This window comes from Mus caroli, unplaced genomic scaffold (assembly GCF_978045245.1).
Source record: "Mus caroli unplaced genomic scaffold, Mus_caroli_1 scaffold_8, whole genome shotgun sequence".
NCBI lineage: Eukaryota > Metazoa > Chordata > Mammalia > Rodentia > Muridae > Mus > Mus caroli.
This window is the reverse complement of record NW_028227263.1, coordinates 80,532,421-80,548,752: the sequence shown is the minus strand read 5'-3', so window position 1 is coordinate 80,548,752 and position 16,332 is coordinate 80,532,421. Positions and strand designations below refer to the sequence as shown.

The 16,332-nt window shown below is 47.4% G+C and overlaps 1 protein-coding gene across 1 annotated transcript in view; it reads right to left on the bottom strand.

Moving 5' to 3' along the window:
- Nucleotides 1-2,330: 2,330 nt before the first annotated feature.
- The window catches only part of Aldh1a3 (aldehyde dehydrogenase 1 family member A3), a 34,842-nt gene continuing 20,840 nt past the window's right edge, over nt 2,331-16,332 (bottom strand). The window contains exons 9-13 of the mRNA XM_021166690.3: nt 15,322-15,506; nt 11,344-11,508; nt 9,469-9,626; nt 8,072-8,146; nt 2,331-4,151 (exon numbers count right to left, since the gene is read on the bottom strand). Of these exons, the coding sequence (XP_021022349.1) occupies nt 4,079-4,151; nt 8,072-8,146; nt 9,469-9,626; nt 11,344-11,508; nt 15,322-15,506 (656 nt within the window). The 3' untranslated portion in view covers nt 2,331-4,078. The remainder of the gene's footprint in view (nt 4,152-8,071; nt 8,147-9,468; nt 9,627-11,343; nt 11,509-15,321; nt 15,507-16,332) is intronic.

Sequence of the window (16,332 nt, the reverse complement as noted above, 5' to 3'; positions counted from 1 at the left end):
CGCCTTTCCTACCCTGCTCCAGTAACAGATTAATTTTTATCCTGTTTGTTGGCCATATACTGTGACTGTAAATATTAAGAGAGAGAGAATATTAATGTGTGTGCAGGTCTTTATGGAGCGGTGCAGAAACTACATTTTAAAAGTTGATGTTTTGTAAACTGCGCTTTTTCACCACACGAGTTCGCTAACTTAAATTATGGACGTTTGCAAAGATATTACTAGTTGATGAATATTTTTCGATTTTCGAACTCCGGAGTAGCTGGGATTACAGGCTCATGCCACCCTGACTGGCTGCTTGTGGCGATGAGGTGGAATGTTGTCAGTTGACTCCACTGAAGTTAATAACCAAACGCGTCTATACACTCAGCAGGCAAGCTTCGGATTCCGCTCCAGTTTTCCCCCAGAAAAGGTAATCCTTGGTAGAAAATCAGTACCGCATCCAAGTGCTTCTTACTGGTAAGAACGAATATTCCCGAGACCAAGTGCAAAAAACATGGACAGACCGCCTCACTGGCAGCTCACAGAATTTGAGAAGCAGTGGGCCGCCTGAGATATTTTGGGAACACCTCAAGTGTTTGTTTAGAGTTGGAGTTTGTATCCCTAGTTGGCAAGGGCACTACCTCGCAGCTCTCCTACTTCGCTTTTCTTTTCCTCCATCGAACACTGTTCCAAAAATGTAGGTGGGGTTCTGCAATCCTGTCCTCACCACCGAGGTCCTCAGACCAATTAGCAAGGCCAGCAACATGACTGCTATGGAAAAGTCCCTAATAATTTGCAAGGCATGGCGTCAGCAGTTTGAATGAGCCTGGCTTGGTGGCGCCTCCAGGGCATACATACATCACTGCCACCTAGCGTTACTAAAAGGAAGTCCATGCCTAGAGCCAGGACCAACACTAAGAGGACTTGTGTTGCCAATGCACTTTAAACAAACTTAGAAATAGGTTAGGAAAAGTGCCCAATTTAAAACAAACAAACGTCTGGAATATTCGACACATATATGAGCTTTTTTGAGATGACCATGTCATAGTATTCAAACTGTACCCAGTAGGTGTGTTTTAATCACAAGTTTGCAAAGGAGACAATTGCAGAATAGTTAAAATTCCTCCTCACTTCATCTTCATTCCTGCAGACCCATGTTCTTCTTGGGTTTGCTCATATTCCACCCTGACTTTCAGTCTGAGGTTGGAATTACCCTGTCTACAAAGGGGTCCTCTGATAGACAGTGGTCAGAGGTAGAGCAGTCTCACCCACCTCCCTGAATGAGCATGACACTGCGGAGGCTAACTGTTCCTTTTGTCTTCTGGCACTCGATTTTACTCAGCCAAATGCTCACTTTTGTCTGATGTGTCCCTCCCCTCCCCTGCAACAATGATTTAAAGACCCTCCCCCAGTCTCCACCTACAATCACAGTCGGCTACAAGGATTCTAGTAGGCATTAGAAAGTAGGCACCCACCAAGAGCTGAAACTAGAACATCCCATAATGTCTTCTTTGAGAGAATGTGTCCAAGCGCGTGCATATAATTGCACCTGCACACCCTTATGCACACATACTCACACATGTCTCTAGAGTGGTTCTGTTTAGGCAGGCGTGCTCTAATTAATCAGACAATAGAAGATGTCATTTTAATATCATCCTATGCTCACATTTGGATCAGATATGAAGTGCTCATCTATAGCAACACATGCAGAGGGGCATACTGAGAAAGCTCTGGTGCAACCTCCAGCACCATATTTTAAGGGGGTGATGTTTTCACAAGTGTCAGAGGCCTGGGCTTGCAATGCTAATTTCACAGTTTGATCGTTCCAGGCCTACACAAGGTTTCTGCTGCAACATCATTGTCAGGTCATAACCTGGTAACTGATGTCTCTTGGCAATTAGAAGCCTTAAGAACTTCAGCTAAGTTAAGTCTAGACCCTTAGATCATCATAGACAAAGTCACAAAAGTAGACACACGGTCACTATTTGGGGACAGGATGTTTTTTCCCCAAATCCTCATTTTCTGCACTTGCCATTGTTGCTTTGTGATTAAAAGGAACTTAGGCAGCATAGAAGGCACCTTACACTTTGCCTGGGAGCCACGGGGCTCTTCACCATGCAAGACTGTAGAAATGGCCATTACCATCAAGAAGAGCCCTGTGAGTGCCCGACTGGAGGCGTGTGATTTCATTTTTCCCATTGTCTTATCAAAAGCCACATTGCACAGAAGTCTCAGAAAGAGAAGGGCCTGCCATCTCAGAATTCAAATGGGGTTGGTCCTTCAATGAAAAACAAATAATGTTTCTCAGTGTCCAACTTTATTTTTTTCATTGCTGAACACACAATCTGAACTTAAGATCAAAATCCCCAATCCAATTGATTTAAAAAACCATACCACAGGGGTAAACCTTAAAAGAAGTGAAATCTAACATTATATAGATTTTCATTTCTAAGTACAGTATATTACAGAAGGTTAAATATACTACCTCTGTGTACTTACAGCTATAAAAAGATACATTAATGATACCAATTATAAATAATGTAACATTTCATATTAAAGGCATTATTGTACAATGGAAGAATGGCAACCCTCTAGTGTACTATGGTAATGGGTAGTGCCTAGAGTTGGTGAGATACCGAAAATTCAGTGTCTGAAGCCAAATCCTGATTTAACTAGTTACGGGAGTGTAAGTGCTGAGGGAGGAAAGAAGGTGAATGGAATATTGCTTGTCTCCGACTGGGCTGAGAGCCCCGAGTCACGCCCCACATTCTCTACCACACACTGGTTCAGAGAGAAGACTTAATTTCTCAAGCTTGCTCAGCCCAACTTTATCCTCAAATGTAAGCCTCACATCTAATTAGGCAGGTGCATGTTTCCTGACAGTGAAAGTTACCCAAACAGCAGTCAACCCAAAGAATGTGGCTCTACCCTTAAAGCTTTATGGGGACCGTTTTAGTTTTCCAAGTTCAAACATGAAATTGCACATCATATGCATATATCAAAGAGGAAAGGGAAAAAATGTTTTAACATGACTGAGGTACCCAGGTCACTTGGTGGTCCCTTGTGGGATCCAGGTGTTACTTATTAGCCAATCATAAATGAAAGCCCAGACGGGATTTTGAAGACCACAGACCTATGCAGTGGCAGCTATTTCTCGCTGACATGAGCTTCACTGATCTAAAACAGGTAATGGAGCTGGAGAAGAGAAAAAGGAAGTGGGCGTGCCCGTTACTGAATGTGGTAGAAACGGGTATTTGTAAAAGTGAATGGTGGCTCTGAGGGTCAAATGTGAGGCTCCATTGTCCAGGGTTTGCTCGGCCATGGTAGTTCTAACATGAGCCCTCAGTGGCAAAGGTGACACGTTGTCTGCCTAAGATGGGCCTATGTCATGGAAGACCATCTCATAACTATAGGGCAAACTCTTTGGGATGTTGATTTGGTCATTCCAAAGTCAGGATTGTTTTCAAGGTGAACCCCATGGCCAGTGCCCATATGCAGTCCTTAGGACCCACACCCCTGCACACCAAAGGCTTCTGGGGCCTTTCCATGGCAGCTTCCCTAAGCTCCCCACACTGGGTCCCTGAAATCCTCCCTTCACCTCAACCCTGATCCTTTGCTTGTGAATAATCCCACTTTCCCCCTCAGAACGAGGAGGGACTTGTGTGCACAGATGACCCCAAAGAGACCCCAAAGACCAGATTTGCTCACAGAACATTTAGTGAGCTCATTCTATATCCCTCCTGGGGTCAAAAAGCATTTAAATTAACCGTGGGACACTCCAGTGACTGTCTCATAGTTAAGAGCGCTGGCTGTCTTTGTGGTGTCCTGCACTCAGTCTAAAGGCAAAGTCAGAGCTGGGTAAGAGTTCCTCTCCAGGCAGCCCTGCAGTTTCCCACATCCTATCTGTCTGCCCACAGTTTGGTCCATAAAGCATGCGTGTGAGTGAGAGGAAAGTCAAAACCATTGAACTCCAGTAGATCAGGTGTCCAGAAGAGAGGGTCCTGGGAAGCTGAGCACTGTCATCCTGCTTTCTGCTCGTGGCGAGCTGGAGTTGCCACGGTCAGCTGTCCAGCTTTTGAGGAAGAAGCCGGCCTGTCCTTCAGGGGTTCTTCTCCTCGAGTTTGATGGTGACGGTTTTCACTTCTGTATATTCAGCCAGAGCATATTCTCCTCTGTGATGACAGAAAGGGGGGGACAGTTCACACTGTCAGTTCACAGTCCTGGGAAACCTCCTCTAAAGCCTGAGCATCCTGTGGGGCAGCCTGAGCGTTGGGGTTCGGGTTACAGGGCAGTGTGGTGCCTGGACTTAGTAAAGGCAGTAGGCTCTACGATGTACTTAGTAAGTGTCAGGAACTGGAAATGCGCGTTTAAATGCTAAGTTCCTTTGTGTGATGCTTTTGGTGAGGGTAAAAGAACTGAGGGTTTGCTTTTGGACAATGAGAGAAGAAAAGCAAAATAACACAAGTTCTCTGTGTCAAGGGGGTGGCTACGTGGCCTGTGCACTGAACGGGGTGTTGGAGGCAGGGGATCTGGGGAGTGAGAATCGCACCAACTATGTAAGTGTCAAGGGGTGATTTGTTACTCTTTGATGAGACAGAAAAGGTGATATCCAAGCTTGAGGAGGTGGCCAGGGGACCCCAGGGACATCTGGCTCTGACAGGAACAGCTGCAAGAGGAGCTGGGTCAGAATGCAGGGGAAAGGGAGCAGATACTAGCACAGGAGACAGACAGGGAGGTGATGGCTCTCAGCATCTTTGGAATATTTACTTCCCTTACATTTTAAAGGGGCCGGGATTTTTCCTAGGCATCATAGACCACCATTGGAGTAGACCCTCTTCCCAGAACCCAGAAACATATTGGATGCTATTCCACCATAGCATACTCTTAGATCTTGCAGAAACAAACAAACAAACAAACAACAATGGATTCTGGTTTTCAACAGAAAAGATAATGAGATGTCCTCTTCAGTCACAGTCCCATCTCATCTCTGAGACCTGAAATCCTGGGGTAAGTCCAGCATCGTCAGCCTTACTTCAGAACATTTTAGAAACGCAGGTTGTGGGGCCTCACCCAGGCCTACTGTGGTAGGCAAAATACTAAAAGATGTCCACACCCTACTTCCCTGTCCTAGGGTACAAGTTAGGTTATATAGTAAGGGAGGGTGATGTTGGAGATGGAATTGTTGTAGCTAACCAATTGACTTAAAAGGAAGGAAGGAAGGAAGAAAGGAAGGAAGGAAGAAAGGAAGGAAGAAAGAAAAAGAAGGAGAAAGAAAGAGAGAAAGAAAAAGGAGAAAGAAAGAGAAAGAAAGAGAAGGAAGAAGGAAGGAAAGAAAGAAAAAGAAGGAGAAAGAAAGAAGGAAGAAGGAAAGAAAGAAAGAAAAAGGAGAAAGAAAGAGAAACAAAAGAAAGAGAAACAAAAAGGAGGAGCAACGCAAGATGGACCAGAGCAAGCACATTTCCCAGTAGCTTTGGTTTTAGGTTTATTTTTTGTTTCCACCATTAATTTTTTAACTATCATTTTAAAATTTAATATTATTTTTACTTTAGACAAACAAAAACAAACCAAGTAATTACTATGTGAACCATTGAGTGATCGAACAAAATGAGTGAGCAGAGGGCCATCTAACAAGTGGAACTGAGAACCACGGAGAACAGCCTGACCTCCACGCATCTCTGCCGGATGAGGTTTTTGTTCTCTGGCTTGGATGCTGTACACCTTAGTTACAGTGCAAATCAAAGAAATAGGAAGCAGTGTACCAAGAGGAGCAGAGTTTCCAGGCTGCATCCAAGACTGGCCCAGAAACACATCCTGGAGGGGCTGATGGGTGTGCAGCCAGTAAACAGCCCAGCCACGGTAACCGATGTGGGGAAAACTATGGAATCCACCATGTGGTGCTCCAGCATAAAAAAGGGGAACTTGTTGCAACACGGAGACATTAATTTAAAACAACTGAGAATAGAAATTATTTTTCAAGGCAGTTTCTAGACTCCTAACAAATGATTTTTTAAAAAAAACACTTCATTAAAAAAAAAAAAAAAAAAAAAAACTTTGGGAAAATATATGCCCAAGATCCAAAAAAAAAAACCAAAACAAAACCCAGACATTCAAGAAAGTCCCCAGAGCAGCTGTCAGGATGAAACATGACTAAGGTCTGTGTGCTTTCAAGCCGGTCTGTGGCAGGCATAGGAACTACAGACCCCTCCCAGGGATAAGAGGGGCCCAGGTAAGAAAGCCATGGGGTAAATCCTCAGTGATGCTAGGGAAAGCGGGACAGTAGGCATCCCCACATGCCTTCTGCTCACTCTGTGTCCTTCCAGTGATCTGCACTTAGGAGACTGGTGTATTCATTGCCTCCTGCCCTCTGGAAGGAAGGCTGTGAGAGCTATGAGTTCCTTAGCCCTCACAGCCTGGCTGGCTGAAGATAGACCACCAGAGGAGACAAATGACCACATGAGCTCTGGTGGCTTCGTTGGAGAGGTTTACAGAGATGACTTCTAGGACAGGGGTTAGCTCAGTGGCAGAGAACTTGCCTGGCATGCTGGGTGACCTAAGTTCAAGTCCCAGTACTAAAACAAAACAAAATCCCCCAAAACAAAACTTAAAAAAAAAAAAAACCGTCACAAGTGATCTCTGTCTATCAAGTCCTGGGCTACCCAAGGCCAAGGAACCAGAATTGATCTTAACTCTTTGTCTCTTTTGTTGTAAGCCTTTAATGGCTGAGCCATTTCTCCAGCCCTACTCTCAACACTTATGACCTCCTAACCTCCTGAATTTGTGTCTTCCCGTGAGAGCTGTTATCCTCTCTCATGGACCGTCTCCATGTATCCACACATGACTGTCCAGGGGCTCTCACAGAGTCTGTGCTCAGCAAATGTCAGTACCAGCAGTATTGTTGCCATTGGAGGAGTCTGGAGGGAATTCAGATGTCCCTGGCCCTGCCTTCTCATCCTTGACTGCCAGGCTTTGCAAAGCAGAGGCTCCAAAATGGCAGACACATCAGACTGCCAAGAGAGCACCATCAAGTTCCTGCCATGGGCTTTTGTGGCCAAGAATCAATACATAGTTATATGCAGGTCAGTCGTAGGGACAAGGAGGGTCCAAAGAAGAACATTCTATGCTTTCTGCTCACATGTGCAGATGAGTCCTGGGCCTGCGTCATGACCTGAACAGAACTGAAGTGGAATAAGGGACCCCCAACTCCAAATAGATCAGTCAAAAAACCGGTGGAAGGCAGGCCCTCTCCACCACAACATACTTAAGAATCTATCAGGAGAGCTGTTCTGCATCCGCACTAATGCCCAGGCCAGGAAGTATCCAGGATCTGTACTGACTATGTAGAAGGCAGTGCATTTGTATATAAATGACACAAACTGTTTAAACAAAAGGGAGAACATGCTCACTCAGAAATGTCCAGGAACAGCCTTAGGGTGTTTGTTGTCACAGATGGCTCACCAGGAACACTGAGCCTACTAATATGTTTATCCACACTGGCTAATAAAACCAAGGACCTTAGTAAGGGCAAATGGAGACAGGGTGCAGCTGGGGACCCCTGCATCTTCACCCAGGGACACTCCACCTAACTTTGAGCCTGGGCCAGAGGTAAGATGGTGCGTCCTTGAATCACCAGAGAACAGGCAGGGAAGGTACAGAGGAACTTGTTCAGACTCAGAAAGTACTGCAGAGGCCATGGAGGGGCAACCCAGCCCCCTAAAAAGCATCCAAGAGGAATCAGAGTCACCCATGTATGTCCCCAAAGCCTGTGCCAGGCTCTGAAAGAAAAGCTGGGCAGATTCAGAGCCTGACTTGAGCCAGTCTGTTTTCTCTACCCAAAGTAGAGATAGATGTGTGTCATAAGAGTGTCGATTGCCACATCTTCATCCTGCTAGCCTAGACCTAAGAACTGTAGAATGTCCCTAGGGTGATGGCACTGGGCAGGAGAGGAAGTTGAGGCTACAGGTTGGTTGTAGGGCTTAGAAGAAGGCAAGGATGGGAAGGGGGGAGGGAAGAAGTGAGAGATCAGGAGCAGCCTCCATTGAGGGACCACCAGCCTTCATGGCAGAGGGGACAATGAGGGTTCAGAAATACTTACAGTTCTCTGCCATTCCCAGACATTTTGAAGCCACCAAATGGAGCCTGTGCATAAAATGCATTGTAGCAGTTGATCCTAGAGCAAGAATGAAAGATGCCTGGGTTACCTGGAGAACACTCCCCTGTATCTTAAGACACTGCAGCATCATGATGCCCAGTGTGCTTCAATAGCTTGAGCACAGCACACTCCTTGTGTGCTCCTTACCCTTGCTTCCTGTTCTTCCTGCCAGAAACTACAACTGGAATATACTGAGGAGGAGAGCTAGGGGATGAGTTAGCTGATGAAATGATGCAGGTCTGACCTCAGAGCTCTGCTTCCTAGACTGTGTGACTCTAAGCTTGTTCAACCTCCTTAAGTCTCATCTGATCCATCTGGAAGATGGGTATGAGTATCTATCTATCTATCTATCTATCTATCTATCTATCTATCTATCTGCAGAATTATCAGCGAGAAGGGATACATGTCCATACCTTGCAGCTTGTTATGTGTGGACTTTAGAATCCATCAGAGACAAAATCAGAGAGATGGTGTGACACAGTGTGTCAAGGGTCCAGGCTTTGGAGCCTCCTCAGCTATGCCCAGTGACCCATGATAACCACAGGCTCTGCACCCTCAAATTCAACCAACTTCAAACCCAAAGTTTTTGTGCAGGATTTTTTTTTCTCTTGCCACTACCCCCTAAGCAATGTTGTACAACAAATATCAACACAGCATTGTATTAGGTGTTGCAAAACATGTAGGTGCATGCAGGAGAGGATGGGGTGTGTCTTGGTGGTAAAATGCTTTTCTAGCATGTTCCGGGTCCTGGGTCAGAGTGATAGCATGGGATACATAGATCAATGTATGTATATATGTATGTATGTATGTATTATGTATGTATGTATGTATGTATGGGGGGGTGGATGGATGGATGGGTGATGGATGGATGGATGGATGGATGGATGGATGGATGGCTAGATGGCTAGATAATGAGGTAGATAGATGTATGGATGGATGGGTGGTCAGACAGACAGACAGACAGACAGACAAATGGATAATACAAGCCAGCCAGCCATCTGGAAGATGTGCCTAAGCTACCTGCACATACAAAGCACTTGAGTAGCCATCGAGTTGGGTCTCTCAGCAAGGAAACACTTCTCTGCAGTTCAACACTGAGAGTCAACTGCACTAGCTGTGTAATGCTGGACCAGTCACTCCAGCTCGTTTTTAGGCCTTGATTTCTTCATGTGAAACATGCAAGACTTAAGGCCACAGGGTACCCATTTCAGAAGGCGATCAACAGAACCCTTAACAGTGAGAGCACATCACATAACCTCTGTTGACGAAACTGGGAAAGTGAAACGAGTAAGCTGGTTGCTCGGACAACACAAAAGCTTCAGTGTGTGTGCTCAGCTCACCAGACTGTCCCCGACTCGAGCGCAGCAGCCAGCTTCAGGGCTTTGTCCAGGTTTTTAGTGAACACTGCTGCTGTGAGTCCATAGTCAGTGTTATTCGCTCTTTTGATCACCTCCTCCAGGTTTTTGAACTTCAGGATCGGCTGCACTGGTCCGAAAATCTGTGATTAATTACAGGGAGGGAGATATGTGAGTGAGGATGGGGCTGCGGGCCCTAAGCAGACACCCCAGCTTTTATGGCTTTCCACAGTCTGAGAGCCTCTCCTCCCAAGAAAAAGAACCCCAGAGACCTCTATAACTGTGTGACAACTGAAATTTGAATAGGGAATTCAGACGGAACAAAAACTGAAAGATAATCCAAAATATACATTGTATTTATGTCCCCTCATGCCAGCAGTGTTTCTGAGAACCTTCAGCCTTGGCTTTCTGGGAAGACTCATATACAGCAGAGTGTACCAAAGGAAAGCACTGGCTAGCTTTCTGGAAAGTTCTCTGGAAGGGTGTTCATAAGTGGATAAACGCTGCTTTCCTGGTGGGGTTTTCTTTGTTTGTTTGTTTTGTTTTGTTTGAGACACAATTTCTCTCTGAAACAGTCCTGCTTGCCCTGAAACCCTCTTATAGACCAAGCTGGTCTAAAATTCACAGAGATCTGTCTGCCTCTACCTCCTGAGTGCTGTTGGGATTAAAGGAGTCACCACTCTCGGCTCATTCCTGGTGTCTTTTTCTGTCACTTAATAAAGATACCTAAACTATTTCTATAGTGAGTCCCAGGGGACAGATTGACACAATAGTCATCCAGCAAAGAAGAGCAGAGAGAGGCTGCACGTTTGCCCATTTAGAGGAGAGTCTGAAGGGAGCTTGTGTGTGATTCAGCAGCAGGTGGGATTACACGCCAGGACAGTGCACAGCCTCTGGAAATGGCTTCTCTACTTCCTCGGGAAATGTACCAAACATCAAGAAATGTACCAAACAGCAGCAACAACAAACTACTTTTTAAAAGAAGTGCATAGAGCTCTGTGCCTCCACAGAGAGGTGAGAGACCTTTCAACATCTCAAGGAGAAACTATCAGATCCCCTCACAGGGAAGCCCATGTCCACCCCCCTCACATGCTCCAGAAGGTCTAGGCCAGCGGACCTCAACTTTCCTAATGCCACAACCCTTCAATACAGCTCCTTGTGTTATGGCGACCCCCAACCATAAAACTGTTTTCGTTGCTACGTCATAGCTGCAATTTTGCTACTGTTATGAATCATAATGTAAATATCTGCTTTCAGAGGGTCTCAGTGTCGTTTGACTCCCTCCTCCTCCCTGCCCCTAGTGAGGGTTTGATCCACAGGTTGAAAAACTGCTGGACTGGGCCCTTCTTACTCCTTCTGTGCAGGAACAGCTGCCTTGTGCCTAACAAAGGAAGTACGAGGCAAAGGGAGATTTACACCTTCATGGGGGTCTGCTTAATCCCCGTCATTCTCAAGAACAAATGTGGCAGAAAAATCAATGAGAATTATAGCTAGGCCTCACAGGGATACTTGTTTAAGAACGGTCTAAGGAGTGGAAGTGGCCACTGTTCCTGAATCCATAGTTTGGTGCCTCTTCATACCCGAAAGTCTCAGAGATGTCAGAGCTGGGCTGTGCGTGTAACTGTGCAGAAGAAACTGGGCTGCGGCTACCCAGTGACCATAAGCAAGGATGAAAACAGGACTGGGGTAACTGTAGCTGCTGCAGGCTTTGGGGTTTGCCAAAAGCACCAGAACCCCAGGCGACAGCAGAGCCACCCAGCAATGAGACTGTGTGCCCTGTGAATCCTTCTGAGAGACCTGGAGCCTTAGAATTCTTTGGAGGACTCCCGGGGCCTCTGTTTTGGCTGTAGCCATGCCTACCTCCTCTTTGGCAATCCTCATGTTGTCCGTAACATCTGAGAAGACCGTGGGTTTGATGAACAGCCCTCTGTCCTCCATGGCTGACCCCCCACATTCTAGCTTGGCCCCTTCCTTCTTCCCACTCTCAATCAGCTCGAGGATTTTGTCAAACTGCTTTTGGTCGATCTGCAAGACACAGAAGGGAATTATAACTACGTTCTTCCAGGAGGGGACTGTGGTCTCGTGTTTTCAATGGCCCTCAGCACTGTCAGCAGGTCCTTCTCTGTTCTGTGTCCTTGTCCAAGTCCTAGATCAGAGAGCAGAGAGCCTTGTGGGTGGAGAGTCCTCTCCTGCACAAACACACCCTTTGGAACACCAGGGCCACAGGGAGGCCGTCCATCCTCACCTCCATCCTGAGGCCTTACTCAAGTCTGGTTCCCCTCCTCATGCTGTGAGGTAAGGTTTAGGGTGAAGCAGATTCGGGAATGATTGCATCCTCTCAAGTCTCAGCATTCTGCTTCCATTACTGGATTTAACAAGTAAACACGGGATGCCCAGCTCAACGTAACTATCAGAAACACAACACACAGTGGCTTTTAGGATATGCCAAACAGCTATTCAGGATATACTTAAGCTAAGGTGTCTTCAGTTTGTCCGAAATTCAAGTCTAGTGGTGGTGCATTTGCCTGACAACTCTGCCCTGCTTACTGCGCACCGCAGATGAGGGTAGGCTCTCATTGGAATTATCCTATCATGGTGCAGAGGAGGGAGCAGGGACTCAAAACCCCTGGGAACAGTGGACTGAGCCTCACAGTAGGGTCTGGGTACTGCTGATCAGCAAAGTTCCACCTTCTGCTCTCTCCTTGGCTAGAAGGTGCCCTAGGCCACACACCACAGATTAACACCCAGTTGGGGGACCCTTATCTGGTCCCCCAACTATTATTAACTATTAACACCCAGATATCAAAAGGCCACCCCTTCTGGGGATGGCTCAACAGGGAAGACGATCTTCCTGTCTTCTTCCTCAAATACACATGTTCCTATTGTGACTGGGTTGACCGACCGCTCCTTCCGTCCCAGGCTGAGAGAGACAGAATTTAAGCAACAAAGGTTACCGAGACATCCAGATAGGAGGCTGGGTTAAATTCCAGAAACATTAAATGGGAAAAAACAAAACCCAGGGATAGAGAAATGGCTCAGTGAGTAAAACGTGAGGACTTGGGCTCTCTGGCATCCATGGGGGCGGGGGCAGAGGAACTGGACATAGTGACCCACACCTATAATCCCAGCACTGGGAAAGTGGAGACAAATGCTCCCCGAGGCTTGCTGGTCGGCTAGTCTCACCCACTCAGCGCACTCCAGGTTCAGTGACAGATCCTGTCTGAAAGAATAGGGTGGATATCAACCGAGGAAGAACCTGACCTTGACCCCGGCCTCCATACAAACATACAATATATGTGCACACATATGTGCACGTGGCTGCACACACACCTGAACAAACACACATGCATGCAAACACAAATACCCACAGACAGAAAAAGAGCAAAAAAAGTAAATAAACCCATTTCGGGCCCAGAAAGTTCTTTGAGATTCTTCCTAAGAAACAATAAAGAATCAAATAGTGAAGCCAACATGATCTCTTGCACACAGAGATGGGGAGGAAATCCAAGCACATAATCACATTTGCAAGGAAATCCTGGAGGGGAACTCCAGGAATAAAGGCCATACAGGAGCCCTGATGAGGGGAGAGGGGAGGATGGGTGGGAGTGGAGATAGTGAACCCCTTCACTGCAGTCCTTTGTACATGGTTAGGGTCTAGAGCAATATGCTTGCATACCCACAAAAAGTAATGACAGAAACCCAAACACGTTCTGTTCCCAGCCTTCTCCACCTTTCTCTGGGTGAACCACATCTTGGTTCAAAAGTTCCAGATGGGCTGGCAAGACGCTTAGCGAATAACGGTGCTGGTTGTCAAGACTGACAACTGGAGCTGAATCCTGGGCCTAGCAAAGATCCACACAGGAGAAGTAGGTGGCTTCTGGCCTCCAGATCCTTGCTGTGTGCATCCCTCCTCCCATACACAAATGTATACACATACAAACTAAATAAATAAATGTCACTTAAAAACATTTTTTAAATGTGGGAGGGGGGAGTCCTTATGTAACCAAACCCCTCTCTCCTCCTAGGGGGCCAACATAGCTCATTGGCGGAACTTCATCAGGCCTCAGGTCTTGGCTGGCTGGAACTAAGTTCTACCGGCAGACCCCATCTGTTCTGCAGGCAGCGTGGGTCCCTGTCAGAACCCCTACACACCCATGCTCCACTCCCCCCGATGAGTCCTCATAAACACGTTGTTTAAATCTAATAGCCATCCGTGAAATGTCAGCTGGTGCCTACAGTACAGGAAGGAAGATCTGGCAGGAAGGGAAATGACAGGGCAGGGCACAGCACCAGAAGTGAGAAAAGATGGCCCCCACAGGACCTCTGCAGAGGACGCCTCCGGATCCCAAGCAGGCCAGGTGGCTTCCTTGCTCGGCTGCCAAGTTAACCCAAAAGATGATGGAATGTTCCAGCAAGCAGACTCCAGTCCCCAGCCCCTAGGTCAGCAAGCTCTTCCACAGGCCTGAGACACACAAGAGCGTTTAGGCAGCTGGACAGCCTTGCAGAGTAAAACCTTACAGGTCTGTGGAGAGGGGGAGGGGTAAGAACATTCACAGGATCCTAACTAGTGTCCGGTTAGACAATGTAAGTGAGTTCCACAGGGACTGTGCACAGAGAGCCCGGGTGGGATGGACAGAGAGCCCCTCCCTGACCCACACCACGGAAATGTCACACCAGAGATTTGAGAAGAAAAGGAGAGAACTGTCAGGAGAAAATGTTTCCCACCTATTCCAGCTCAATGCTACAATTTGTGGATTCAGTACTGGTTTGTGGTCATGTGTGCACAGAGACCATGGGCTACCCTGTGACAGGACTGTAGAGTTTGTGGTTGAGGCTGGGCATGAGGAATGCACACAGCTTCCCCACCAGGGACATGTGACACCAGAGCCACAGAGCACATGGGCTGCAGTCAAGGTTGGTGTCGCCTTGGCCAGAAAATCCTCCTCCATTTCTTGTCCAGCCAGCATCCACACAGAATAGTTAAGCAAAACTGACAAGGATGCCCTGAAATCACGTGGGGATGTGCATCTTCTAGGTCAGAGGGTTGCCAGTCGGGGCATCTGCCTTTGCTGAGTTCTTCCTGGTGATGCTGTAACTTCCATTTACTCCCATTTCCCAGATGAGAAAACTAAGGGCTGGAACAAACAACACAGAGCCTCCTTTGGGCTCAAAAATATCCTGTGTAAACATTTGGTGCCAATTCAGTGTGCCTCTGGGATAGACAGCAGGGAGTAAGTCATGGATATGACTGGAAACCTGAGGGCTAAGCAGGAGTCTGACAAAAACAGAGTTGCCACCATTCTCTACTGCAGTGGAGATGTGCGTGTGCTTTACAAACTTCCTGGTTGGAGCTATTCCCATTCCCAAACCAGGCTTGCAGAAACCTGTTCCCACTGCCCAGGATACAGCCCAATCCCTAGAGTCTCTTCACCCTCGGGTTACTTCATGCAATAATGCATGTGGCCTTGCAGGCCCTTGAGTCAAGCTTATCAGTCATCGCCCTGACTGTCTCCCTCTTCGGCAGGGTTCAGGGAACTCTCTCTATCCCCCCCGCTTTGAAGGTCACCATATCAAGAAGGCTGTGAAGGCTTCCCGATATGGCTACTGCAGATAGCCTCGTGCCCCGGATGCACTGGGTCCTCCCTGATTCCACGAGGATACCGCTCCATTTCCTCTCAGAAACTGTTCTTTCTATCAGCTTCTAAAGAAAAGCTTTGAGTGGACAGCACAAGCCAGTTCTTTTCCTTGGAGGGGGAATCCTGTCTGTGACCATGCTTCTGCCTAGCTCAGTCCCCGCAGAAGCACCACACGTGGGGACACCGTCTGTTGGTGGGTTACCTGAGGCCCCTGCTCCGTTTTGGCATCGAAGGGGTCTCCAACCGGCCTCTTCTTGGCGAACTCCACACTCCTCCTCACAAACTCCCCGTAGACCTGCTCTTCCACAAACACCCTGGAGGCCGCTGTACAGCACTGGCCTTGGTTGAAGAACACTCCCTGGTGAGCACACTCGACGGCCAAGTCCACTGGGGGTGGGTCGGGGGAGGCAAGAGGAAGCGATTAAGTTGTTACAACAGGCCTGACAGCTGCAACTCTAATTACCCCCACAAGAAAACAGGGCCCAGATGACTGCATTTCAGAAACTAATTTTTCTTTCTTGGCGCTTCCCAAAGGAGAGGATGGGGAGAAGGATTTTTAGATTCACCAAGTCTGAGTTAAGAAAGTCTGGAGACTCGGGCTCTCTTGGTGCCTTTAATATGCTAATGAGTGTCCAGTGAGAGCACTTTCCAGTTTAACTGTCCATAGAACTCCCCACCCCAGCTTTCCTGTCCCTAGAGGGACTGTATCTCAGCAGGGTTGGACCAGGACAGTCTCACAAGGATCTCAGACCTCCCTGCACCCCACCCCTGCATCTGGGCCAGGGGCCAGGTTAGCGTGGCCCCTCCTGAAGACATCAGTTAATTTTCTGGTCCCTGGTGGGAACCAGGAAGGATGAGTGAAGTGGCAAAGTATTGCATGTCACCCTGAACATTATGTCAGGATTTAATTTGGGAGAATGGCACTCCCTGGAGGAGGAGGCCAAAGGAAAAGGGGGAGCAGGCTCTGTTTTCATGACCCTTGGAAAACCAGCCCCTACATAGGGTTCCCCTCATCAGTGTAGGGACAGCAGGTGGGGCAACACAAAACAGGACTGGCTCTTTGGGAAGGGGGATTGGGACCCTAAGTGTGAGTCACAGGAGGGCTTAATACAAAACTGTTCCAGTGACTCTGGGAGCAGCATTGCTCAGACCAGAGGTGGGCAGTTCCTCTCCACAGCCTCTCTGGGAAGAAGAGTTCTTCCTCACTCTTCTC